The sequence below is a fragment of the Rhamphochromis longiceps genome, linkage group LG11, assembly GCF_057381845.1.
Source record: "Rhamphochromis longiceps isolate RC_006_pf linkage group LG11, R_longiceps_female_GT1.1, whole genome shotgun sequence".
In the NCBI taxonomy this organism is placed as follows: domain Eukaryota; kingdom Metazoa; phylum Chordata; class Actinopteri; order Cichliformes; family Cichlidae; genus Rhamphochromis; species Rhamphochromis longiceps.
In genome coordinates this window covers 20839573-20864240 of record NC_140567.1, presented here as the reverse complement: position 1 = coordinate 20864240, position 24668 = coordinate 20839573, and the positions used below count along the sequence as shown (strand labels likewise).

The 24668-nt window shown below is 40.1% G+C and overlaps 4 protein-coding genes across 8 annotated transcripts in view; all 4 read left to right on the top strand.

The window, feature by feature from the left end:
• Positions 1 to 136: 136 nt before the first annotated feature.
• LOC146658989 (uncharacterized) lies at positions 137 to 3052 on the top strand. Its single transcript, XM_085421810.1, has 7 exons — positions 137 to 209; positions 284 to 449; positions 609 to 704; positions 823 to 879; positions 1263 to 1364; positions 1469 to 1585; positions 1691 to 3052. The coding sequence occupies exons 2-7, from the start codon at positions 288 to 290 to the stop codon at positions 1718 to 1720; spliced, it is 564 nt and encodes a 187-aa protein (XP_085277936.1). The 5' UTR covers positions 137 to 209; positions 284 to 287; the 3' UTR covers positions 1721 to 3052.
• A 2023-nt stretch (positions 3053 to 5075) lies between these two features.
• Positions 5076 to 15226, top strand: ptdss1a (phosphatidylserine synthase 1a). The gene is made up of 13 exons (XM_085422782.1): positions 5076 to 5741; positions 6251 to 6342; positions 6645 to 6689; positions 6769 to 6893; positions 7013 to 7171; positions 7418 to 7569; positions 7823 to 7964; positions 11341 to 11453; positions 11570 to 11635; positions 12042 to 12141; positions 12302 to 12370; positions 13395 to 13461; positions 13664 to 15226. Exons 1-13 carry the CDS (start codon positions 5560 to 5562, stop codon positions 13756 to 13758), a joined length of 1407 nt encoding a protein of 468 aa, XP_085278908.1. The 5' UTR covers positions 5076 to 5559; the 3' UTR covers positions 13759 to 15226.
• Positions 15227 to 15448: 222 nt separating this feature from the next.
• Positions 15449 to 17745, top strand: LOC146658987 (E3 ubiquitin-protein ligase NHLRC1-like). The gene has a single exon (XM_085421809.1). It carries the CDS (start codon positions 15905 to 15907, stop codon positions 17141 to 17143), a length of 1239 nt encoding a protein of 412 aa, XP_085277935.1. The 5' UTR covers positions 15449 to 15904; the 3' UTR covers positions 17144 to 17745.
• Positions 17746 to 18316: 571 nt separating this feature from the next.
• Positions 18317 to 24668, top strand: part of kif13a (kinesin family member 13A) — a 39067-nt gene continuing 32715 nt past the window's right edge. For 4 of the 5 annotated variants that reach the window (XM_085422776.1, XM_085422777.1, XM_085422774.1 and 1 more), the window contains exons 1-2: positions 18317 to 18670; positions 18897 to 18987. In XM_085422776.1, the coding sequence (XP_085278902.1) occupies positions 18616 to 18670; positions 18897 to 18987 (146 nt within the window). In that variant the 5' untranslated portion in view covers positions 18317 to 18615. The remainder of the gene's footprint in view (positions 18671 to 18896; positions 18988 to 24668) is intronic. The other variant, XM_085422775.1, reaches the window with a different exon arrangement.

Sequence of the window (24668 nt, the reverse complement as noted above, 5' to 3'; positions counted from 1 at the left end):
CGAAGTTTGCATGCAAGCCTTTTGTGGGTGTGAAAGAAGGGGGATGGGAGGTGTGCATGTGTGTTTGTGGCGTGGGGGGGGGGGGGGGGGGGGGGATTTCAGAAACAAAGACAACTGATGCGTCAGGTCATTTCCTTGTCAAACTCAAAGAAGAGCCAAAGAAGAGAAATTCAAGTCTGAATCAACTTCAGAGGAGAAGAAGAAAAAAGGTATTGCGTGTTTTGCAGAGATCACCTCAGCAACTGCTACAAGGTGCTTAAAAGAGTTTTCATCTCGTTCACAGGAGAATGAGGAAGACATTCGTATGTGATGAATCAATGATCATCACCATTCCAATTGGAAGTCTCAGGGATCTCCGAGATGGTCAGCTGATGCCAGAGAAATTCCACTGTGTCTTCAGAGACTCCTACAAGGTCTTTGTTATTAAGGGGAAACCTACACCTATGGGAGTAAGTTTAAACTTCCTTCTAAGCGGATGGAAAGGCAGGCGGCCGTGCATTAAATAAGTGTAAAGAAATAATTTGCATTTTATCCAAATAATTCCCTGCTTGTTTATACATTATGCACACTATTTTCTGCTTATTAGTATGATTTCTCTTTTTTATCAGGCAGCTCAAGCCATCGCTGGTGTGTTTCTTTTCACACTTGGACTGGTTCAAAAAAACAGTCCAAGCGTGCTCCTCTACACTCTACCGAGTATTCTGGTAAAAACAAACAAAAATGCTTTGTTTTGGGGGGATTTAAGCAAATTGCTAAAACTTTTTGTTATTTGGAAAGAATTTTTTTCATGCTTTCAACAATTTATGTGTATTATTATTGCAGTTTGTGGTCTGTGGTATGCTGTCCTTTGCTGCAGGAAAATTTCCAAACATGCATGTGGTGAGTAATTTGATTTAAAATTAAGGTTTTGTTTTCATGTGAAATTACTTTTCATAGAAAAAAAAATTCTGCTGATTACATACAATTTGGCATAAAAATTATGACATAACAGTGACTATTGCCTTGATCAGGGGAAAAAATATATTATTATGCATGTATTAATTATCATTACTTCATTATGTCAGGAAACAGTTTTTATGGTTTTACACAGATGCGTTGAGTTATAGATATGTAACATTCACTTGAACCTGAACGGAGAGCTTCTTTAAAAAGTTCTTCTTTCGAACTCAGACTGTTGTCCTAAATGGGGAACACGCTAAACCCACATTGGTAGCACTGGTGCGGTTGATGCTTCTAATGAAATGTGTTTTTTAATCTTTCAGACAAAGTTGTCGTTCTCTCTGAACATTATCAGCTTCTTCTGGTCAGTTGCAGCATTTTCTCTCGCCTTGGTCTTCTTTCCTTATCATCCTACCGATGCCAAGGTAAGCTGCGGCTTACAGTCACTCTCGTTTTGTTTGGTTTGCTTTTTCTTTTTAATTCCAAGTTAAGTTGAACTACTTCGACCTGCTTTTGATTTGCTTTACAGGTGGCTCAAGGAATCAGCGTGCTGATAATGACCCTGCTGGTTGTTGAAAATTTGATTGCCATATTCTTGATCTACTGGTTGAGCAAAGCTGTGTGCAGAGAACATTTCAACACTTTGGTATGTCTTTTTTTTTTTACATACTCCAAGATAGTTGTAGCAAAAACAAGATATTTTATAAATAATAATAATAATAATAATAATCTTCATCATTTTTCTCTGCAGCCCACCGTACTGCTGAAACAGGGAGACTGAATTTTAGTGACAGATGGAAACCCGCGAACGACCTACATTTAACTTTCCTGTCAGTGTCATATGCTCCTCAGCATGCAACAAACAACGACTGTGAAAGCCTGTATTTGTCATGCACTGCTGCTCAAGTATAACTTGTATGTATTATTTTTCTTTTTGAATAGTCACAAGTTGCAACCCCTGTTTACTTCTGGATCATATGAAAGCAGCGGCCACATCTGTATTCAGTAAAAAAAGAAAAAAGTGTGTTTGTAAGCTGTCTTTGATTTTTGCAAAAAGGTAAACGTACAGTAGTTGTTTTTTTAATGAGATGCAAACCATAATTCTGAACATTAATAATTTTTTAACAAGAATATTCGTGGAGAAACATAATACAGGTGTGAGCTCGGTGCCGCTGGACTCCAGTGCTTGTCATCAACTCCTAGTTTGATTTTACGTCTCTGACTTTTACGATAACACAGAGATTTTTGCTCCCCGGATCCTTGAGCAGACGAGCTGACAGAATTCCTCAAACTTTCCTGAAATTTAAACTTTCAAAAAATCTCAGTATTTGTATTTTTAGCCATTTGTAAACACTGATTTAACTGCTTGCTGTTTAATGCATTTTAGCATTATATGTTTTTTATGGTGTTTGTGAATCAGCACATAGTTATACTTTTAAATAAACAGTTCTCTGTGTGTTTTGCTCTGTATCCTGTGTAAATGTATTACTACCCCGATACAACATGCACAAAAGAATCCGAGAAGCAAGGGTTATTTTATGTTTGCTACAAAGTAGAAAATAAGTGAAGCATGCAATGCAGTCTGTAAGATGTAATAGTTTTAATGGGAACAAATAATTTATATGTGTAAATATAATTATAATAACTGATTATTGATAGCAATTTAAAGATATATAGTGTATAAAGAAACATAAAGTAAGAACAAGGTATTTGGATATATTGTGTGTAAAGAACTTTTTATTGTTCTGCGCGATCCTAAAATCTTGTAAAAAATCAGCTGCCTTTGCAGCTGTTTTCTGCTGTTTATGAAAAATGACACAGACACTCGTCAGTAAAATAAAGCAACTGAGCAGATTTATTTACTTTTAAGGTGTTTGTACTTTCATCACGTATTCAGTAACTGTTGATCTTTAGGGCCGCAGATGGAGGGGCGCTTTTTGTTATTTTGTGCAGATAGTGTGAACGTTTCGAGAGGAAGTCTTTCTTTTTTTTCGCTTTCTTTTCACTGTAAAGCACTTTGGTTTTAAATGTGCTTTATAAATAAATTTTTGTGTGTTACTTGATTTTGTGTCAATATCTGCTTTGGACTTGCGCGTATTTAAGAAGGAAATAATGTGTTTTATTTTCCGCCCCACTTTCTCAGATCACAGGTAATTATTACTTTAAAAACCTAAAATGATGAAACAAAGGTCACCGAATATGACAAATAGCTTGTTTTAGAACTGATTTTAGGATTTAGTGACTTCTAAGATCTGGTATATATGTAACATAACACAGCTATATAATGGCGTGCTTGTAGGTGAGGTCCTTGGGCAGAGGACACTTATCTGATCCTGAAATGAGGTCAGCACTGTTGGCGACCTCTTTAAATGTTTTCTTAAGATGCACATCAATCAGAACATTTCCTGGTTTCACTTGATTTCACTTGATCTTTGCTACTGTTGTGTATTTTCACTTTTATTTTAAATTGCTTTTATTGCACGGGCCCCTTTTTCTTCAACAAACTTGCTTTGCTGCTTGTGTACTGAGATAATAATCAGTCACTGTATTGCTTTACAGTAAGTTTAGACGCAATAGTATTTTCCCATGTATTGAACTTTGCAATGTAAGTTTAGAAAAGTGTGTTTTAAACACAGAGTGCATTCATACAGCACTTTTATGTATGCCTAAGTGCTTTGACTAACGTTTACATTTTGATGGAGGCATCTGGGGGAACTCAGTGTTCAGCATTGCCCAGGGATACTTTGACACATGGTGATCTACTGATGTTCTGATTGGTAGATGACCGCTCTACCACCTTAATCACAGCCGCCCATGGAATAATAATAGCTTATTTTACTGTTAGTAAATTTATGTTTGTGAGATCGGGTGTGATCTATGGTTTGGATACAGACAAAAAAAATGAGGCCCTCCCTGTCTGTCAGCTTTGGTAGTGTTACATTTACACTATTTAATAATAATATATAAAAATAATACAAAGAAACTGACTAACAAGACAAGCCTATAGAGAGTTTATAGAACTTCTCGTGGCAAAGCTAATGTGTTTGACACAACAATGCATGCAACACCGTGATTCAATCTTATAAAGCTGCTGGACAGGAAAGGCTGGAAAACAAAAGAACAACAACAAAAAACAGTCACGAAGCCAAGTTGGAGTTGGCAGAGCTGAAGATGCTTAGGGAGTGACCAGAATGGGCAGGATTTAAAATGAGTACGTCAGAGCTGAGGTTGAGCACTTTGGAGAAAAATTAGAGAGCCAAGGCTGAGATAGTTTGGACATGTGCAGAGCCGGGATATTAGCTATACTGGGCAAAGTATGCTGAAACATGGAGCTTCCAGGCAGGAGAAAAATGGGATAAAGACCACAGAGAAGATTCATCGATGTACTGAAGGAGGTCATGCTGTGACGTGACAGACGAAGAAGATTGGGATGGCAGTAGATGATGACCCTTAAAGGTAGCAGTCGAAGGAAAGAGATTGTTATACGATTAATTTAGCGGCTGCAGTATATAAAATTTATATAATCATGTCTAGACTGCTCATCTTCCATAAAGTAAATAAAAACATATCCTGATATCTAATGATTTACTTTCATACTTTAAGCACTTTTTGCACATTTCATTTAAACATTTTTACTTAGGTAAAATATGAAAAGTATTTGTTTTAAGTGCGAGTACTTCTTTTACCTCAGATGAAAGGCTGTATAAAGCAGCGGTCCCCAAGCCCCGTGAGTCGTTTGGTACCGGGCCACGAGAGTTGAGGCTCAGGTGTGAAAAATATGGTTTTCAGGGTTTTTAATCGGTTTTTAAGCGTTATTTTGTTATCGTTTTTATCGTTAACTCGGTTTTCCTGGGTCTTTTCACGTGTGTTATGAATAAATCTCCTTTTTTTTCGGTACCGGTACTAGTTTTATTTTGTTGTATTTATCCGCGACACCCTAAAGGCCGGTCCGTGAAAATATTGTCGGGCATAAACCGGTCCGTGGCGCAAAAAGGGTTGGGGACCGCTGGTATAAAGGATGCCTCTGACCCCTGCAGGGAGCGGAGAGCTTTGTTTAACACGGCATGTGAAACCATAAGGGGCCACAGGGGGGAGACAAGCACGCACCAACTTAAGTCTTTAAACAAGTGACGCATCCAATTCTGAGAAAACACTCAGGAAACGCGTTCATTTTACATGCAAACGGATGTCCGCCTGTAATTTGTGCAAGACACCAAAAACCTATGCATTGCTTTATTAAGGCGTTTTTGTGTAGTCACATAATTAACTGAGAGATTTTTGAAGTCAAGAACGTGCGCAGTCACTCATGCCATAAAGTCCCTGCCTGGAAGCCATGCTAAAAACAATCAGCACACGAGCACGTGAACTCTTCCGCCTCGAGACACTCCCAGCAAGCACGCAAACCAATCAACATCAGAAGTGAACAGTTTGACTCTTAACAGTCTTTCCTCATCTCTAATTCTGCCGCTTGCTTTGCTTGCTGTACCGTTAGTAATGTAACCATTTCCACTGTGTCTGGTGTTTTTCCTGGTATTTTTCACTGGTCGAGGTGGCTCACTTTCTCATGCTGCCGTGAGGAGCTGCTGCTGCTGCTGCTCTCCTGCCTGGCTGCGTCCAGCTATGGCGGCCGTGTATAGCGGATCCCATACCTTAAGCAAGGATGATGTGAATTACAGGATGCATTTCCGAATGATAAACGAGCAGCAGGTCGAAGATATCACAATCGAGTTTTTCTACAAGCCGCACACGATAACGCTGCTGACATGCACCGTGCTCAGTTTGATGTACTTCGCGTTCACAAGGTGAGTCGCTCACAGCTAGCGCTCGCTAATGGGTTAGCTTAGCTGTGCTAGCAGGAACAGTGATGCTCAGAGAGCGCCAGGTACACTAGGAGGCTAGCTAACTATAGCGTTATCTTTGCGCACTTACAGTAATTGGGAATGGGTCACATTCTTAATCTGTGAGGTAATTAGACTTTAACTTCGTCAGATAGCAATAATCCATTAGTTATACAATGGCACCAAATAGGGGACTCTGTTTCCTGTGTTGGCATTAGCTACAACAGTGTAACTAGCAAGGGCATGACTCATAATGTTAGATTTAAAGTATTTTTTTTTGCTTTATAGGATCTCTTTATCAGCTGTTTAGAAGCTTAAAGCAATTTTAAAGAGCATCCACATCACTTTAGTTTTAAGTAGGATGTTAACCATACTTGTAAAAATGTGCCTTTTAACTTAATATAAGCAGTGATACTGAGGTTAACTGACTGTCGCTGAGATTTCAATTTTCTGTTTCCCCTCCCTGTCTGCAGAGATGATGGAAACCCTGACAATAATCTTTGGGTGGGGGTCATTCTGGTCATCTCCTTCTTCCTTGTCATCAGTGTTTTGGCATTTCCTAATGGTAAGACAGCACAATATTATTTCTGTGAAGCTCAGTCAAGTGTGTTTGCATAAAGGACCTTAATTACAGTGGCTTAGAAGGAGCTTCACACACACTTGTGTTTTATAGAACTGTAAATAACACCCTGCTTCTCACAAGAAGATCTGTAGCTAGAAAGAAAGAGGAACTTCAGTAAAGACCTTACCATTAGTGAAATAAAATGAACTGCTACCCACATGGCTATTTTCTACCCTATCTGAGAACTCAAGAGAACTTTGTTACTACATGTCTTTCATGCAGCGTCTTAATATACCTCTCTTTAGGTCCATTCACCAGGCCACACCCAGCGATATGGCGAATAGTCTTTGGTGAGTATTTTTCACACAATCTATCTTTATTCAGATCTTTGGTTTTCCTCTACTAACATTGTGTCCTTCTGTTGCCAAGGTCTGAGTGTTCTCTACTTCCTGTTCCTGGTTTTCATCATTTTCCTCAACTGGCAGCAGGTGAAGCAGTTGATGTATTGGCTGGATCCAAACCTGCGCTATGCCAAAAGAGAGGCAGACATAATGGTGAGCGATGGAGGCTTGCAGCAAAAATCATTTTCCTGTTGATTTACATGCTCTACTTGCGGCACTATCCGAGGGATTATTAATCATTTTAATGAGGCTGCATGCACTTCTGCTTGCAGGAATACGCTGTGAACTGCCATGTCATCACCTGGGAGAGAATCCTGAGCCATTTTGACATTTTTGCATTCAGCCATTTCTGGGGATGGGGTATGAAGGCACTTCTCATTCGAAGTTATGGATTGTGCTGGACCATCAGTATTACGTGGGAACTTACTGAGGTAGAGATGCACACAGCAGATAAGGTTGCCATCGCAAGCTGTCACTTTCTCTCTGCCCGCTGGCCTTTCTTTCTTTGTTTCTCTTGATAACGGTGAAGTTTTCAGGTCATCTAAGCTGGGGATGTCAGTGGTTTATCCTGTGGAGAATTGTGGCGTTTGATTTTACATATTCCTTCAAAATATTGCAGGCTACGTGCATGTATTGTGTACACTATTCTGTTAAATGTTCTTTTTCTGTGTCCATAGCTATTCTTCATGCACCTGCTGCCTAACTTTGCTGAATGCTGGTGGGACCAAGTCATTCTCGATATTCTGCTGTGTAATGGAGGGGGAATCTGGCTTGGCATGACTGTCTGCCGCTTTTTGGAGATGAGAACCTACCACTGGGCCAGTATTAAGTATGAGTTTATGTTGTGGGATGTGTTTACAGCTATGTCTAAACTTTTATCCTCTTTTGCACTAAGTTATATTGTAGATAAGATTCATAAATTGTTTTGAAAGTAACCCCACATCTTTATCAAGGGGGATTGGTTTGAAAGATTCATGTGATGGTATTGCTTTCATGTAGCTTTGTCTGCTAACATTAACATAATACTTACTGAAAATCTATCTGCATGCCTTTGAAACCCTCCTTCTATGCTTTCCATCCAGGGACATCCACACCACCACAGGGAAGATCAAACGAGCCGTGTTGCAGTTCACCCCTGCAAGCTGGACCTATGTACGCTGGCTTGACCCAAAGTCTTCTCTGCAGCGAGTGACGGGCGTCTACCTGTTCATGATCATTTGGCAGGTGGGTCCGTGAGAAATCTGCTTTTGTCGTCTCATGGTGACTTAGTGATGACTAGTCAGAGATCATCCTGTGTGCTCTGCCGTCTAAGTCCTGGCTAATCTGATTGGCTGCAATCTAAAACCTATCCCACATGTACCCACATAATGCTCAAGTGTCCTGCTGGCTGCATGTTAAAAGCTTATCCCATGAGAATGAGACAGGCTGAACTACTTGGGAGCATTTTATGAAAATGAGAAAACGATGGAGAATTTAAGTTAGCTTCATTGCTCTCCACTGGAAAGTCGAGTACAGCTGCCAAATTTTCTAGCCACAGGCTGCCAGGGTGATGAAAGCTAAAGGCTGGTGTTCCTCCACTTTTTGTGTTTGGTGATGAAACGGCACCATCCTCCACTTTCTCTCTCTCAGCCAGTTGAGAACTCTCTTGAGGCCTTAAATAGTAATTAGCAGTCTTTTAGAATTAGTTGAAGAGCTTGCGCATGGCACAGCTGTATTCCACATGGTGACAGTTGAGCTGCTCTTCACTAAATTCAACCACACAGGCTCCTGGCCAAATGAGTGAAAAAACATTGCTGCGGGTCCTCCGCCTCATTATCTGCCAATGCGGGCTTTTACAAAGGCGCCCTCTAAATGCACTGCTGTGACTGTTGCCAAACTCTTAAGTGTGACTTGCATTGGGAGAGAATTTTTTTATGGTGTCCTTAATTCAACCCAAAATTAGTTCAGTAAATGTTACAGTTTTCTGAAATGAGTAAGCAGTGCAATTGTTCGAAATATTCTCCCACCAGCGTGACCAGATTCCTGTTTTGATGTGGGACTGTGCAGTGTTTTTATTACTTGTCCCACATCTTCAGATAGTGTCCCACAGTTTGACTACTTCTGCAGGACATGCACTTTTCCATTGTCTGGTTTTTACCCCGTGGATACAAAGGGAAGGCTTTTTACTATATTCACAAGATATATTTAGTTTTTGTGGGGGTTTTGCTGAAAAATGTTTTTCAGTTTTGCGTGGGTGGTTTAATACAAAGTGAAGTGAGGCAATATATGGGTATTTTTGGATTAGAAAATAGCCAAAATTGTCAGATATGGCTCAAAAAAGTATGCCAATTTATGGACACATACAGCCCGAAATAAAATAAAAAAAAGTGTTAAGAGAAATAAAGTTAACAGAGAAATAAAATTGAAGGTGTTCAGATTACCTCTCAGTACTGTTGCTGTTTTCCCACTTTATTCCCCACACAGACACAGTGTTTGCCTCACATTTAGTTTGTTGTGATGTGGTCCTCCCACCTACAACAAAAAACCGTGGATGATATTGTTTGTCTGAATAATTACCTGAACAATGATAAAATATACAGTGATCTATTTTATTAAATCAGAGCTTTACAGCTTACTATATTTTTCCTGCACGGTTGTTGTACAGGCTGGATGTGAACCCATTCAGTCAACTTAACAACAGTACATAGCTGATCTATAAACAAATACAGCATACATTTAATTAATACAAATTTTAATTATGTGCTTATTCTAATGTGGCATACACATGTGAGAGAAATGTTAGATCCTTAAAAAACCTGGTGGAACAACAAATGAACCTCATGAGAGTAAATGTAGTTTGATGACACTGAACAGACTGCAGAGGTCTAAAGGACTAATTATATTAGATCTAATTAACATATATCAGCAACATTTCTGTATTCACAGCCAAGTCCTTCTCATATTATCTGCTTGATTTTAAAAATGCTAAAATATGATGGAAAAAGTTGAACTGCAAGTTTTCCTGGCTGCCTTTGCATCCTTTAAATTATATTTTATAATACAGTATGTTAATATTAAAAAGGGTAATGCAGTTCTGTTTATAACTAGTAGTACATGCTAATATATATTTTTGTCTTAAAACCACATTTGCCTTCAGATGTGCCTTAATTATTCATGTACAGATTCAAAAAGGTGCTGAAACATTCCTGAGATTTAGGTCCATATCAACATGACAGCCTCACACAGTTGATGCAGATTTATCAGCTGCACATTCATTATGTGAATCTTACATTAAGCACATCCCAAAGGCGCTCCCTTGGATTGAGATCTGGTGGCAGTGGAGGCCATTTGAGTACACAGTGAGTTAGGGCTGTTCGATATAACGATATATATCGGATCATGATATAAAAACGTCTATCGTTTCATTTTACGCTATTGTTTGTTTCGTGGTGTCGCAAAATAAACTGTTTACGGCAATATTTTTTTCATCGCTCTGATGGTCACTGTAGTGGCTATATTAATTTCTTAAAGTTCTCTCTTTCTCTTATATGTAATATAACCACACTACAGACGGACAAGCGCCTGTTTTTATGCGTTGTCGTTAGCAACAGCAACGGTAACACCTTCGCATGTCCGCTTGTTTATGTTCCACATACACCTTTCACAATAAAGCTCAAGATCCTGTTGAGACTTTTCAAAATAAACTGAATCACGTGAAAGAGCAGATTATTTACGGATGAGAAGTAAAAAAGAGCCGCCAGGTGCTAAAAAATAAACCTTAGACTCAAACGTTAGAACAGGCTTTTCCCCGCAGCACGCCGTGTAATAAATACAAAGAAAACGGCGGCCTTTACAACTTATGTCTAAAAATGTATAGTTTCATGCATCGGTTAAAACACTCGACTCCGGGTAAAGGACGCACAGCTGGAAACACTTCACGCAAGTCGAGCTGCCCGAGATTCACAGAATTTACAGAAAATGTTAAATTTTTGTGATTAATATCGTTATCGGGACGATAGAATTCTTATATCGGGATATGAGATTTTGGTCATATTGCACAGCCCTACAGTGAGTGAATGAGTGAACTCATTTTCGAGTTCAAGAAACCAGTTTGTGAAGTTTATCTGAGGTGTGCTACATGGTGAGTTATCTTGTGTCAATATTCCCAACACCATTACATCACCAGCAACCTGAGCTGTTTATATAAGAGAGATTGGATCGATGCTTTGGTGTCAGAAATCGTGTTTCATCAGACCAGGCAATGTTTTTCCAAACTTCTGTTTTTCAAGATTGATGAACTTATGCAAATTGTAGCCTCAGTTTCCTATTTTTAGCTGTTAGGAGTGTCACCCGGTGTGGTCTTCTGCTGAGGTAGCACATCTGCTTTAAGGTTCCATCTAACTTCAGCGGGTGGTTGATTAAATACTTGAGTTATGCACAAGTGCAACAGGTGTACCCAACAAAGTGGCCGGCTAGAGTATATTAAAGAGTTTTGTGAGTTTAAGTTTAAAGTTTCAGTATGGTAAAATGAATAGAAATGTCCTACTGTCTGAATAATTGTAAACAATGCTATACTTGCTTTTGTTTTTAACTATAGTTCTTTTTATCATTTTTTTCACAGCTTACTGAGTTGAACACATTCTTCCTTAAGCACATTTTCGTCTTTCCTGCAAGCCATGCTCTTAGCTGGTGTCGAATCCTGTTCATCGGTATCATCACAGCTCCAACAGTAAGGTATATCATTTCATGCATTTACCCTCATTATGTGGCAGGTGGGTAAAAGGAAACAGAGACACAGACTAGAAGTTCCAGTGAAATTTGCTAAAAATTTGCTTTGTTTTTTCCTTTAGGCAGTATTATGCATACCTAACAGACACACAGTGCAAGAGAGTTGGGACCCAGTGTTGGGTATTTGGGTAAGTAACCTGATTTTAAAGCTTGTTAATAATAAGCCTGCTTAACATCTTGTATTCCTATGAACATGTAGTGCTGTGTACACATAGCCATGAGCAGTGACAGCAGCTCAAGGAGGAGATGTTATCTGAGCTACCAGAGATTATGAACAGTGGTATTCATGCAGGCATTTCACTGCCTCACTCAAGGACTAAGCTGTCAAACAGCTGACCTACATCAGGAATATTTTTATCCAAAAAAGTTCAAATGTGTAGGTCAGTGACCCAAGCACTGCTCTCAGATAAAAGCCCAAAACTGACATGTTTGATTTGGATGTTATTTTTAGGTTTGGATTTCTCTTCTTTTTGCTACCAGTGAGTTAAAATACTGAACTATGTGTTTGTTTTGCCCCCTCCCTCTCATTCACAGGGCAATAGCCTTTCTGGAGGCTTTGGCATGCATTAAGTTTGGGCAGGACTTGTTCTCAAAAACACAGATCCTCTATGTGATCCTCTGGCTGTTGTGTTTGGTAAGGTCTATCGTGCACTGAAATGCGTATAATTTATTTTATACATATATTTTTGTTTTTTAATATGAATATTCTAACATATGATGAATGCTGCAAGTAATTTTTTACACATTTTCCATGAATCATTTTACAGTTTCTGTTCCCTTCATTCTGTTTTTAGGCCTTCATTACATTCCTGTGTCTGTATGGAATGGTATGGTACGCAGAAACATATGGTCCAAGGGAAAAGGTATGTTTATTGCTTTAGCTTTCATGAGTTTTTCCATTTAACTGCTTTAGACCTTGAAGCATTTACAAAGAATTTAAGGCCTTAGTCACACAGGCCTACAGACCAGTCGACAATCCCCTGGCAGCCTCTGGAAACTAGTGTAGTCCCTGCACCAAAAACTTACCAAGACGAACTATTCACAGAGCAGTAGTGAAACTTGAAGAGCAGTACAACAAGAAACTGAGAACAATCCCCCTCAAAGTGAAAGCTGTGCTTTACCACTGCAACCAAAACATTTCAAATGAGACAACTTTTACTCTGAAGGTGTCACACTTTCAAAGTAAAAGTATCCCTGCTCAGCTGATAGCTAGTAAGTGTTAAGAGGCTATCGGTGCAGCACCGTATATGACCATTTTCAACCAGCGACCACTAGCAACACCTTGCCAACCGGTCTCACAGAAAATATAGTTTCCTTAGTGACCTGTGGTTGCCAGGAGTCTGAAGTTTTTCAGATCTGTTGAGGACAGGAATGATCGGAATTAGGAAAAACAATGTGAATGTCCATAAAAGCACTTAAAACGTGCAAATTGGAGTTAATTTCAATCCCAACTTGTTTCTTTATTCTCAGCCTTTCTAACAAATACACGGTTTGGTTGGCCATACCCCACACCCACAATCATTAACAATATAAAAAACTTTACTCACATATAGATCAGTGCAATAGCATCAGGCATCACACTTCAGTGCCTTTCTGTAAACTCTTGTTACGTCTAAATAAAGCTACAACAAACTGACATCTGTGCCTGAATGGCAAAAGGCCAAATGTCCTGGGTGAAGCCAACCATGCTTAATGCTCTGTAGCTAAATAATCATCAAAGATCATTAGTAAATATTAACATTCAAGGTTTTCCTTGTAGGGGTTGTTATCGGGTTGTTTACAGAGAAAGCTGTACGGAGTCAGTTAGCCGTGATGCATGTACAGTATGGTCTCTGTCCAGTTACAGGTATGTGTGTGTCATGTGTCTTAAACCTTTTCTCCCCTCAGAGCCTCTCAGAATGTGAAGACAGTAATTTCGCAGAGTTTGCTGACCATGTGTATGAGGGATTTAAAGGTACACTGACTTCACTGTAATTCATCCAGCACACCACATTAAAAAATGCATACCAGTATTCAGTTGCTGTCTTGTAAATGGGTGACCTCTAGTGTTTATTATAGTGCTTTACATATGCATACTCATACATGTGTGAGAAGAAACACAGTGCAGTTACATCTCTTTATGGGTTCATTTGAAATATGTGAGCTTCATGTTTCAGGAGAAACTGATGTAGACGGTGACAGCCCCAAAGCCAGACAGAGAAAGAAGGACTCAGGAAAGACCAAATCCATCAACGGCCTCGACAGCCAGTAGGAGTTGGAGGCGGAGGCTGTTGGGTAACCCAAAGTGTGAAAGATTACAGATGGAGAAGAGGGTAAAGCTACGACCACTTCCTGATGTAACCGAAGCCTAGAAAGCCACCCACCTACAGTAGATGGAGTGCAGACAGCAGAAGTGGAAAAACAGGTCCATGCAGTGTTATTAGGAGTGCACAGTGGCTCAGACTACAGAGATACACACGTTGGTGTGTTCTGTAGTCATAAAAGCTCCTAAACCACTGATCACTTTTTTTTTTGTGTTTGCTTTTTGGATGAAAGAGTGGGAGAATTTTATTTTGTGCGAGTGTGTGAGAGAAAGGTGTGGCAACAAAAACTGCCATTTCTAAATATAATTGCATGATCATTGTAGCTAGTGAGCCATAATTCAGTTATCCTATGAAGCAGTATCATTAAAGGCTAATGTACAATTGACTGGTTTATATCAACTCTGGTATCAAACCCATTTCAATGTTAAAAGCCATTATGTAGAATTTATCACTTAGTGGAGCGTCTATGTTTATAGCACAAAAGAAGCTAAAGCATTTTTATATAAATGTCTGTCACTGATTATCTATTTACATCATAGATGTTCACTATTTTATGTTTTTTAACTTGAATGTGGGCAGGAGTTCAATACCAGACAGCTTTAGCGTGGTAGGATCACCGGCTTGGGTCTGCGTTTGGCCTGTAATGAAGCAAAGCACACAGTTTAAGCACTTTGCAGAAAGTTTATTGAAAATACTGTACATTAAGTAATGTTCGAGTATTTTGTGAATCATTGTGACCTTGAGTGATTTTACTCTCCTTGTCCTCCTGTGGCTGCTAATTTTTTTTCTTTTCTTTTCTTTTCTTTTCTTCTTTTTTTTTTTTTTTACTAATAAGAGAAGATAATTATTCAAATTACTGCATGTATTGTCAGTTTTTCTGTCTGTGTCTGGATTGACCTTGTTGCGTATATTGCATTTGCATGGCTGACTCCAATCAAAACAAGTGTTGTAGTAGGAAACCGTTACAAGAGTCTTTGTATTCACCACACAGCAAGATGCCAGTATTGTTATGTGAACCTTTTTCACTGTCGTGGTAACATTTTAATTCACCCCTTGTGCCTGTTTGCATGTTTGTTTTGTTTTTTTAACTCCTATCTTCTTTCAGTTTCTATTAAGACTGATTTTTTTTGTGTGTGTCTTTGATTCTTCTGGCCTTGAGTATTTTATTTGAAGGTTATATTTCCATTTCATGTGTCAGTATCATCTCAGTACAGATATACTATCCCTCATAATCCTTGACAATCCAGACACTGACCTCTGGAACAGACCTGGCTCCCGTGCTACATACAGTAGACACTAAATAGGACCTCGTCTGTGGATTTAGATGTCATTTGCCAAAATCAATTCTGCTGAAAACGACCTGTGCTGTTCTTTTCCACTGTGAAATGTATTAAAAGTGTTTTCATTTCCTCTTAATCTTGTTTGGTCGTTTTTACTTGCTGTCACATTCCTATTAGCAGGAAGCCCCTCTGTGTTTGCGTACTTAACAAGAGAAATTTTAAATGACATTGTTTGACCCCTGAGGGGTGTCCCGCTGCAGCAAAGGAGGGCTGGATTGGCTGATTCAAGCACGGCCCATAACAGATCAGATTTCACTCCGTCTGCACAGCATGAAACTCAGACTGAAATAGCTGCCGCATGCTGACCTACGGCAAGATGTATTTGAAGGTACGGTTGCTGTTCCTTTGGAAATAAACATGAGTAGTGGCAGAGCTGTGGCTGACACACTGTTGCACATTTAAGATTGTGCACTGAACTCCAGCCAGGCATATTTCTTTCTTTCCTTTTTTAAAAGTAATATACAGGCTTTTTTGTCACTGAATTTACTCTGTGATATCTGCAATTTGGGTTCTGTGACTGTTCCAAAGGAGGGCAGCAGAGAGCCTTAGTTATGTGCAAAATACCACGTGACAGTTGAGGCCTAAAAGCCCAGGGCACGAGTGCTTACACAAAATTGTGCTTCATATGCCTCTCTCCATGATTCTCTATTTCACCACGTAAATTGGCATTCTATTTTGGTTTCCTGAATTTGCTGCTGCCTGCATCAACTGACTGAACCATCCCACAGGGTTTAAAGAACAGGATATTTCAGTCATGGCTAAGAGTCTCCAACATCGTGGCTGCCTCAGTCCAGAGGGGATCATCAGAGAGATACAGATCAACCTACTGGAGTGCAAAGTCTGCTTCGAGACGTTTAGCTGTCAGCAAAGGGAGCGCAGACCGCAGAACCTTTCCTGTGGCCATGTACTCTGTCTGGAATGCATCACAGCTTTGTCCCACCCTCTCCTGAGGAAGCTGGAGTGCCCTTTCTGTCGACAGTTATGCAGTGTTGACAGCACCTCCCACTGCCAGGTTCTTAGTGACCTAAAGGATCTTCTGTTGTCTCAAAGTCCCTCACCGTCTGCTCCTCCGTGTAGAGCAAAAGCTGGTTTTATCTTTCCCGCAGCTCTGACGTGCACAACTCTTCTCCTGCGTACTGCATTTGGTGGGTGGGGGACTCTTATCAACCCAACTGGAATAGCTGTTTTGGGGTCCTCAGGAACAATAGTTGTGGTCCATGATGGAGAAAAGAGAGTGGTGGTGTTCAATCTACAGGGAAAGAAGCTGCACAGCTTTGGGCGAAAAGGAGCAGCCAGTGGGGACATCTGTTACCCAGTGGACGTGGCAGTGACCCCAGCTGGTCACGTGGTTGTGACTGATGCAGGTGATAAAGCTGTAAAAGTGTTCACATCCAGGGGGAATCACATGTTGACAATCAAAGATTCCTTCCAGATGCCCTGGGGCGTGGACACTGACAGTTGTGGACACATCCTGGTCTCTGATGTTGAGGCCGGCACTCTCTCCAAGGTGAGGGTGGACTATAGTCACAGCGTCGTTCTAGAGCATCAAACAACCATTTCAGACCTTCAGTGCCCTAAAGCGGTGGCCTATTGTTGCGTGAATGGGAACACTGCAGTGACGGAGCATCTAACTGATGTCACCAATCCAACGGAGAGACACCAACACAGAAGGCTCAGGGTGTTTACAAAAGAGTTCCACCTCCTTTACCAGACAGACACTTTTAGCCTGACCCTGCAGTCCACAGTGAGGCTCAGCATCTCAGGTGTGGCGTTCGACAGAGATGGAGATCTAATTGTGATTGACTCAGACCAGGGGATGATTTGGAGCTTAGGGAAGCTCCAGAGTGGCCCAGTCCGTACTCCTCTTGTGGGAGACCATCTTATTCGCCCTGTTGGATTAACGCTACTGAACAACCTTCTCATTACACTAGACAGTGGAGACCATACAGTGAAGATTTATTCTCCCAAATCTGATGCTGGACCTGTGACATAGTTTATGTATGAACAATCCCAAAGTAGCTGTTCAAGTGAGACAAATTCAATAAAGTGAAGTGAAATGTAGCTTATCACAGGATGAAGTGATGAGAGGTTGTATTAATTTATTTTTGTTGTTGTTTGAGTTGCCTTCTGTGACTAGTTTACAAGTCAAGTTTTACTTTAGATAGAGTGTAAAAATGTCATTGTGTTACTTTGAAAGTGTCAAAATAATAATAAAACAAAAGGTTGTATATGGTGAAACCATTTTCAGCAGGACGTCAGGTATGAAATTATGTCTGTTATTGTGTTAATGTTGTAGCAGTTGTTGAAAATGATGTTGTGTTATTTAATGACGTGTAATATAGCAATGTGATGATTCTCAGTCTCTGAACTGATCCAAGGCTTTTGAAAAATTATGCCAATTGAAACTATCTGAGAAATAAAGGTCCAGCTGCTAACAGCAGACAGTGAGACCATACATAGATAGTATAAACGTTATATGCCACAACTACAGATTATATGTTTATTTTTTCCGTGTATAACAGAAGACTTTTTAAATTAGATTATATCATATGTGTTAAAACAGAAGTTACAAATTATGTATATATGTGTGTGTGTGTGTGTGTGTGTGTGTGTGTGTGTGTGTGTGTGTGTGTGTGTGTGTGTGTGTGTGTGTGTGTGTGTGTGAGTAAGAGCTTTTTAATGCAAAACTTTAAGGTGATTCACAAATGGCAAAACTTAAACTTTAAAAAGAAATTCAAAGAAGCCCAGAATAAATGCTAATGTAACGGTTAGATTTGGCAGCTTGGGGATATAAGAGTGAAAAACAGACATTCTTTTTAGGCTTTACGTCAACAGAAGTGAGGTGGTGGGTCAAAAAATGATTCTGCTAAACCTTATAATAAAGTTATATAACTGTAAATTTTTTTGACCCCTTTTCTTGCTTACCAAAAATGCAAATAATTAAACAATTCAGTGTGTATGTGTGAGAGAACTAAGCGCCAATAAGTCGTAGCCAAAAATCATATTTGATAACAACTGTTTAAAGCTGACTCCTAGCTCCGCACTGCCTCTCAATGCTCACTGATGCATGTGAACTAACTTGTCACACACGCTCACATTTCTCGTTCATTGGTTTCCCCCAATGCGCCGATGCGCCGGCGGGGTGCGTAAATCCTTTCCCCCTCTTTGGCACAGCCTCTCCAGTCTGCCAGAGGATAGCAGTCGTGCTCCCAGTGGAAGATGGCGGTGGGGATGCTGTCTGGGGCTGGAGCTGAGTGCTGGATTTGCACAAGAAGCGAACCCGGATGGATACTAAGACAAAAATGAACGCTTTCCCATCACTTCTCATCGAGGATCGGACTCATTTGGGATTGTTTAGCTAGATTCTTTTGCCCTGTTTTCTGGCAAAAAGCCGGGCTTTCTTGTCGGAGACTCTGCGTTGATAGCTGGGCGAATAGACAGGGTGGGAGTGAAAAGTGGACGAAAATGTCGGATACAAAGGTAAAAGTTGCAGTGAGAGTTCGGCCCATGAACCGCAGGGGTAAGTGTTATAACGACGATTTCTGCTTGCAGACTCCTTTTCTGTCTCCTTGGCTTCGTGCCACATTACCATAAACTTTTGGTTTCTTCGCCATTGCTGCTTTCAGTTTGAGTTGTGAGCCTGAAGTCAGACTTGAGAATAGTTTAAAGAAGGCCAAAGTAACTCCGATTTTATTCTTCACACCCCCGCATTCTGCTTCACTTTCCAAACAAACTTTTCTCTGCAGAAATTGAACTGAATACAAAATGTGTCGTGGACATGGAGGACAACCAAACTGTTCTGCACCCACCGCCCTCCAATGCAAAAGGAGAGAACAGGTAAACAAAACTCACATACTGTCAAGAGTTTAAATGAATATTTGTGCACTAAGTTATTTACAGAACTATTGTGCGTTAGGGCGCCTTAAGATTCGCTGTAGTTATGAGTGTTTTGGAAATGTCTGGTGACAAAAGCATTCAAAATGAGCAAATAACTGTACACACAGTGACCTCCTGTAGCAGTGTCTGAAAATACACTAAAGCAAGAGCACTTATAAACACTTTATCTTTAATTCAAAGGAGAATTTAGTCAAATAAAATATGTGCAAATGCAACGCTGCTGCTGCTGCTGCAGAAAAGGACATGGTGTCTGTCACCCACCTGCTTGCAATATGATATTATGTTATGTAATTCATGTGAACTTTCCAAGAGTAATCATCTCAGGATAATAACACCACCTTGGTATTTTGCATGGCTGATTTGGGGTTTTCAAAGCCACGAGAGGAGGTTGAGCCTCTTTGATATGAAGACATGTACAAGGCTGAGCAGATAAATGTCTGGCCTCGGGGTGCCACTGTAAATCTCCGAAGTCAGAGGTAATTTGTCATGTTGCGTTCAAAGACATGTTGGATCACACTGATGGTTTTTAAAGACACAACGGGCTGCACATTTTATCTAAGAGTAAAGAAAAGCTTCTAAGAAAGCTAAGCATCCTTTAACCTTTCACACTATCTGTGCACTCTGAAGGTCATTAAAACTTTGTGCTGTGTTCTGACATGATTTCATACTGTACTGAAGACAAGTCTGAAGCCACACAGAATATAGGCCAACGATGAGTGTATGCTCATAAATTTCATGCCTGTTAGCAATAGTCACAGATGTAATATTTCCTCCCATCATGGTTGGAGGATTTTCTGCTGTTTTTTTGTTTTTTTTGCGCTTGTTTTGCTTTCTCTCTTGTCACACATGGTTAGACAGCTGACCTGATTACCAGCAGGCGCAAATAAAGCTAAAAGGATGCTCAGTCTGAACACAATCCAAGGTTCTTTGTTGCCCCCCCCCCCCCCCCCCCCACCCACACACAGCATATTTATAATTTGCGTAATGTCCTTACTGATTAGTTAAAGTGAACAAACAACTCTTCGAGCCACAGTGTGACTGCTGAATATGAAGCCATAGGAGGCAACTGCCTCCAGTCAAGGCTTTTCTCGTGGCCTGCACCCAGCCTTGTTAAAGTTTTCAAGTAACTCGCAGTCAGCATCAAACAGCGTTAAGCTCACTCGCCCAGCAGCTCGGGTACACGCACATTAACCTGTACTTAAGGCAATTATCACAACAGAAATTACCATACAGTGGCTGCTTTCCAGACAGTTAAACAAATCCCGCTCACAGCTAACACATGTGGAACGGGAGAGCTGAACAGAAAGCTGCTGTGAGCGAGCGGTCAGAGGAGCGACAGTAACCGAGATGCAGATACGTGCATTATATTCGTCTCAGAGTCAGGATGTTTCAACTCCTCCCAGTTGCCATGTTGATGGGTGAGACACAAACACATTTCACATTTTCATCCAGTGTGAGTTTCCATATCTGATTAGATGCTGTATCAGTTATACAGAGATTCCTTTCATGGAAGCTCAGTTAAATGTTTTCAGCTTCCCCTGAATTCACCTTATTAGATCCTGGAATGGTTTGTTGTCTAGCTGCACATCAGCCACGACCTTCTGTGCTCTGACTCGCTTTGGTTTTATTATGTCTCATCGCTATTCTATAGTGCAGTCCAGGCATATAATTACTTGTTAACATTTCAGCACTAGTGCTGTGTGTGTGTTTTGGGTCTCTGTGCTTAGGCTGCCACGGTTTTCCCAAACCATATAATTTTCCCCTTTTGCTGCTTGTGGAGCCACAAAAGAGGATACCCTGATCGCTAAGACTTTGCCTTGTTTTGAAGACACCTGTTCCTGTGTGTTGGGAATGTGTCAGATTGAGTGGGTATTAGCATACCAAATATGGCTGACCAAGATCCTGGGAACTTTTTCTCTCTCATGGGAATGATGAGGCACAGCCCTAGAATGGGATAAGCAGTAACAGATATTTTTAATGTAGACACGTCTTAATTTAATAGGTATTTTGTTTATATCTTTGGCTGCATATTTTGAAATTCAGGATTTATAAATGGAAAAAAATGACAACATCTGGATCTCAGTGAGACTCTTTTTGCTTCAGTGGTTTTGCTCAGTGCCTAAAATTTTTTAATATTGCTTCAGTCTGATGAAATACAGAAATGATGTCTTTTTGGGAGGTGGAATCGAGTGAATGAGTTTATCAGGTTGGACAACACCTCTAAAAACGTGACTCATGTAAAGAATTTAAAGAAAGGATTTCGTTTGAAGCCTCTGCACCACAGAACATTATGGCTACACACTCATGACTCCCACCCCACTCTCCTGTTTCCCTGAGAATTGAAGAGTAAGCTCAGCGGTTTGCAAATGAAACGTGGGCTATGACTTCAGGGCTAGAGGTTAAATTTCCTAAGGTTCGTCTTTCGTCTGCTTGCTAAGCTGGCACAAATGGCATATTTGAAACAGGAATCTGGGAAAGGTTTAGTTTTCATGTGACAGTCAGTCACAATCAGGGTGGGGGTGGACAGGCAGTGAAATACCTGAGGCTGCTGTCTGCACAGGGGATGAGTGCCTGAGCAATATGACCAAAAAAACTCCCTTCGACTCACACAATAGAGCCATATTACATCTATCAAGTCCCAGCATGTCCGTCAACGTGCAACAACTGAATACAAGGTCATGTTGTGTTGGAAAATCTGCTTTATGTAAATCTCTTGCTTGTCTTGTTCAGATGCACAGTTATTGGAAAAGACAAGAGCTAACCACAATCACTTTTTAGACAGACGCAATGGAGTCTGTTTTATGTCACATGGAGGTGCTGCCTTTTGTCTTCCATGTGGTCATTTTTTTTCAGAAGGCATTTGTCTTTGTCCTGTCGAATATGCAAGTTTTTGGGGCTTCTCATCCCCCATGTCACTCTAGCTCTGCAGTCCTGCATTTCAAGATGATTAGTGGAAGCATGTCTTTATCTGATAATGTCTGTCCCCAAGCTTGTAATTTCACGTCTAATCTCTTCTTATCTCCGATGGTCACAAGAGCTCAATTGGGTTTATCTGCACTTACTAGTGTTATCTTGCTTACTTGAATATGTAATCTGTGCGGTGTGGAGTGCAGCTTCAGTTAAAAAACCCGCTGCTGCTTCTGAAATTTCATGAACAAATACATTCTTTTAAATATGTTCAGAAAGATGAGTAATTTGGTCCCGAATGTCCTGATTTCTCTATTTTTCCTAAATGTTCATTTTTTTGAAATAAGGAACTCAACTTTAAAATGTTGTTCCGAGAAGATTTTTGCAACCCTTACTGTCTTTGCAATTAATAATAATTAAAAATCCAATCAAGCAACACCTGTAATACTTCCATATAAATAATTTAACTGGATTAAATGTAATTCTTATTAATATAATGAAATACTCTGTAATGTGTTTTGCCGCCTGATGGGCCTCAGATTCAACTCTGAATCAGTTTCATTTCTCTGTTATTTAATTAGCTGCAGTTTACATGTTGAAGCAGCATTGGTGTGAAGGTGGAAGAATAAAAAGCTGAAACCGAATGGGATCCAGATCGCCTCCATGTTTGCTGTGTCATCTCCCATCAGGAGTGCTGAAAGTGAAAGTCAGTTTCTGATTTCATTGTTGTTTGCCTTATAGACTGTTTCAAGATGCAGTGCTAAAAATCAGAGGGGGAAATACATTTTATTTAGATAAAACACAAAACAAAAAGCAGTTTATGTAGTAGGTGAGGGATTCCTCTCCATCCTCCCAGCATATCACACCCTGTATTACAAGCTGCACACAGTAATTAACAAAACAATATATTTAAAAACTAATTTACCTTTATGTGGCGTTAGCTAGCTGCTTTTAGCCTTCATGCTAAGCTAGGCTTAACATATTTTTTTAATATTTACCATATAGACGTGAAGTTTACTAGCAGTCTTTTCATCAAAATCTCTTCAAACTTTTCCAGAATCTCAAATGTCTCCTTTAAATGTAATCATCCTATGTTTTACTAATGCTTTTTAGCATCCAAGAACTTTATTTGTTTGCTAACCCTCACTAAAACACAGCTACTAAAGACACTGGGCTTTCTGCACTAAGGTGTTGGGTAGACATGACAGTGCACTGTTTTTTTTTAGAGCCTTGGTCACATTTTCTCTTCGTTGCACATCAACAAGTGTCATCCAGATTTCCAAAACAAGCCTTTACTAAATGACAATGCTGCTTTGTCCACTGGCCGACCTCAGGAATGCTCTCTTTGTTTTTTCACTGGTGCTTCTCATGTGCCAATAATCAACATTAAAATCTTATTCTCACAGTTAGTTGCACACTATCAGCACAGATTTTCACTTTAAGGCTGCTTTCTTTGCTATTAGGAGAAAGTGCTAGCAGCACGCTGATATAACAATTACATTCCCTTGAGGACTGTTCCCTGTTTGTTTAGAGGGTGGGACATTGTTTACATCTTGATCCGGAATTGAGAAAAGATGGTGCCTTCCCTCTTTGTCAGGCCTGTGCCTCATTAATCTCACATGTGGCCTCTAATTCTACAGGCAGTATTTGTGAAAATTCACTCTCAAACACTTTTTCTTCTATAATTATTCTGGTTTTTGTTCCTGGCGTGATTCTCTGAGATGAGGCCTTTTTGAAGTTTTTGAGCCTGCTTGTTATATTCTGTTTGCTTTCATAATGAGGTAGTGTTTTATTGTGGACTTGCTTTTGGTCTCGTTCTGTGGAAGTGGAGCCATTCAAGCCCATACCTCTGTTAAAATTACATTTCTGCCTCCAATTAATGACATTAATGATGTGATTTGTACTTCTTAAACATTCTCACTCTGGCTTTTGTTATTATCCTCGCCCGGCATATGCCAGATCTATTCAGCTAAGTGACATCCAGCAGGCAGATGGGGTTCATGAGCGGTGTGTCCCAGTAGTAAATGTGTCACTTCCTTTTCTCTTCATTTGCTCAGTACTGTACCGAACTAATTGATGAATTGCACTTCTTTTCTGGCTTGTTTGGAACTTACTGGATTTAAGAGTAGATGTGGTCTGTGTTTTAGCATACACACACGTAGCCTGGTGACCCACCTTGTCACATTGTTGTCAGAAATGCCAGAGAGGATCAAATTAGACCCTGCCTGCATCATATGTTGCTGTTAACATTTGTTATGGAAACCTCGAGGTACCACACAGCAGTTGGTATGAGCATCACGTGTGCTGCTGGTGACAGTGCTCTTCATTAAGGGTTGTTTTGGAGATCGTAAATTCGCCTTTCATACTCCAACTTTGACTCATGAGGCTGGTTGGTTGACTCGCCCTCCATGTTTACCACCGTCGCTTAGCAACAGCAGTTTCAAGATACAGAAAAAGTCCTGAAGTTATGTTGATGACTTCATGAGTGATATGATATTCTCCAGCCGCTCATTCCAAATATTTTCAGACTAATTTTAGCTTTTAGAACAATGATGCAAGGACTCCTTTGTTTTAGGCTTTTTAAAAAATGATCATTTAGTGCATTCAGTATTTTGATTTTTTAATACCTGTCAATATCACTGCTTTACAAAACTGTGTGCAGGTGTTACTGATCAATTTGCAGTTTACATTAACAGAATTGTCACCCCTTTTTT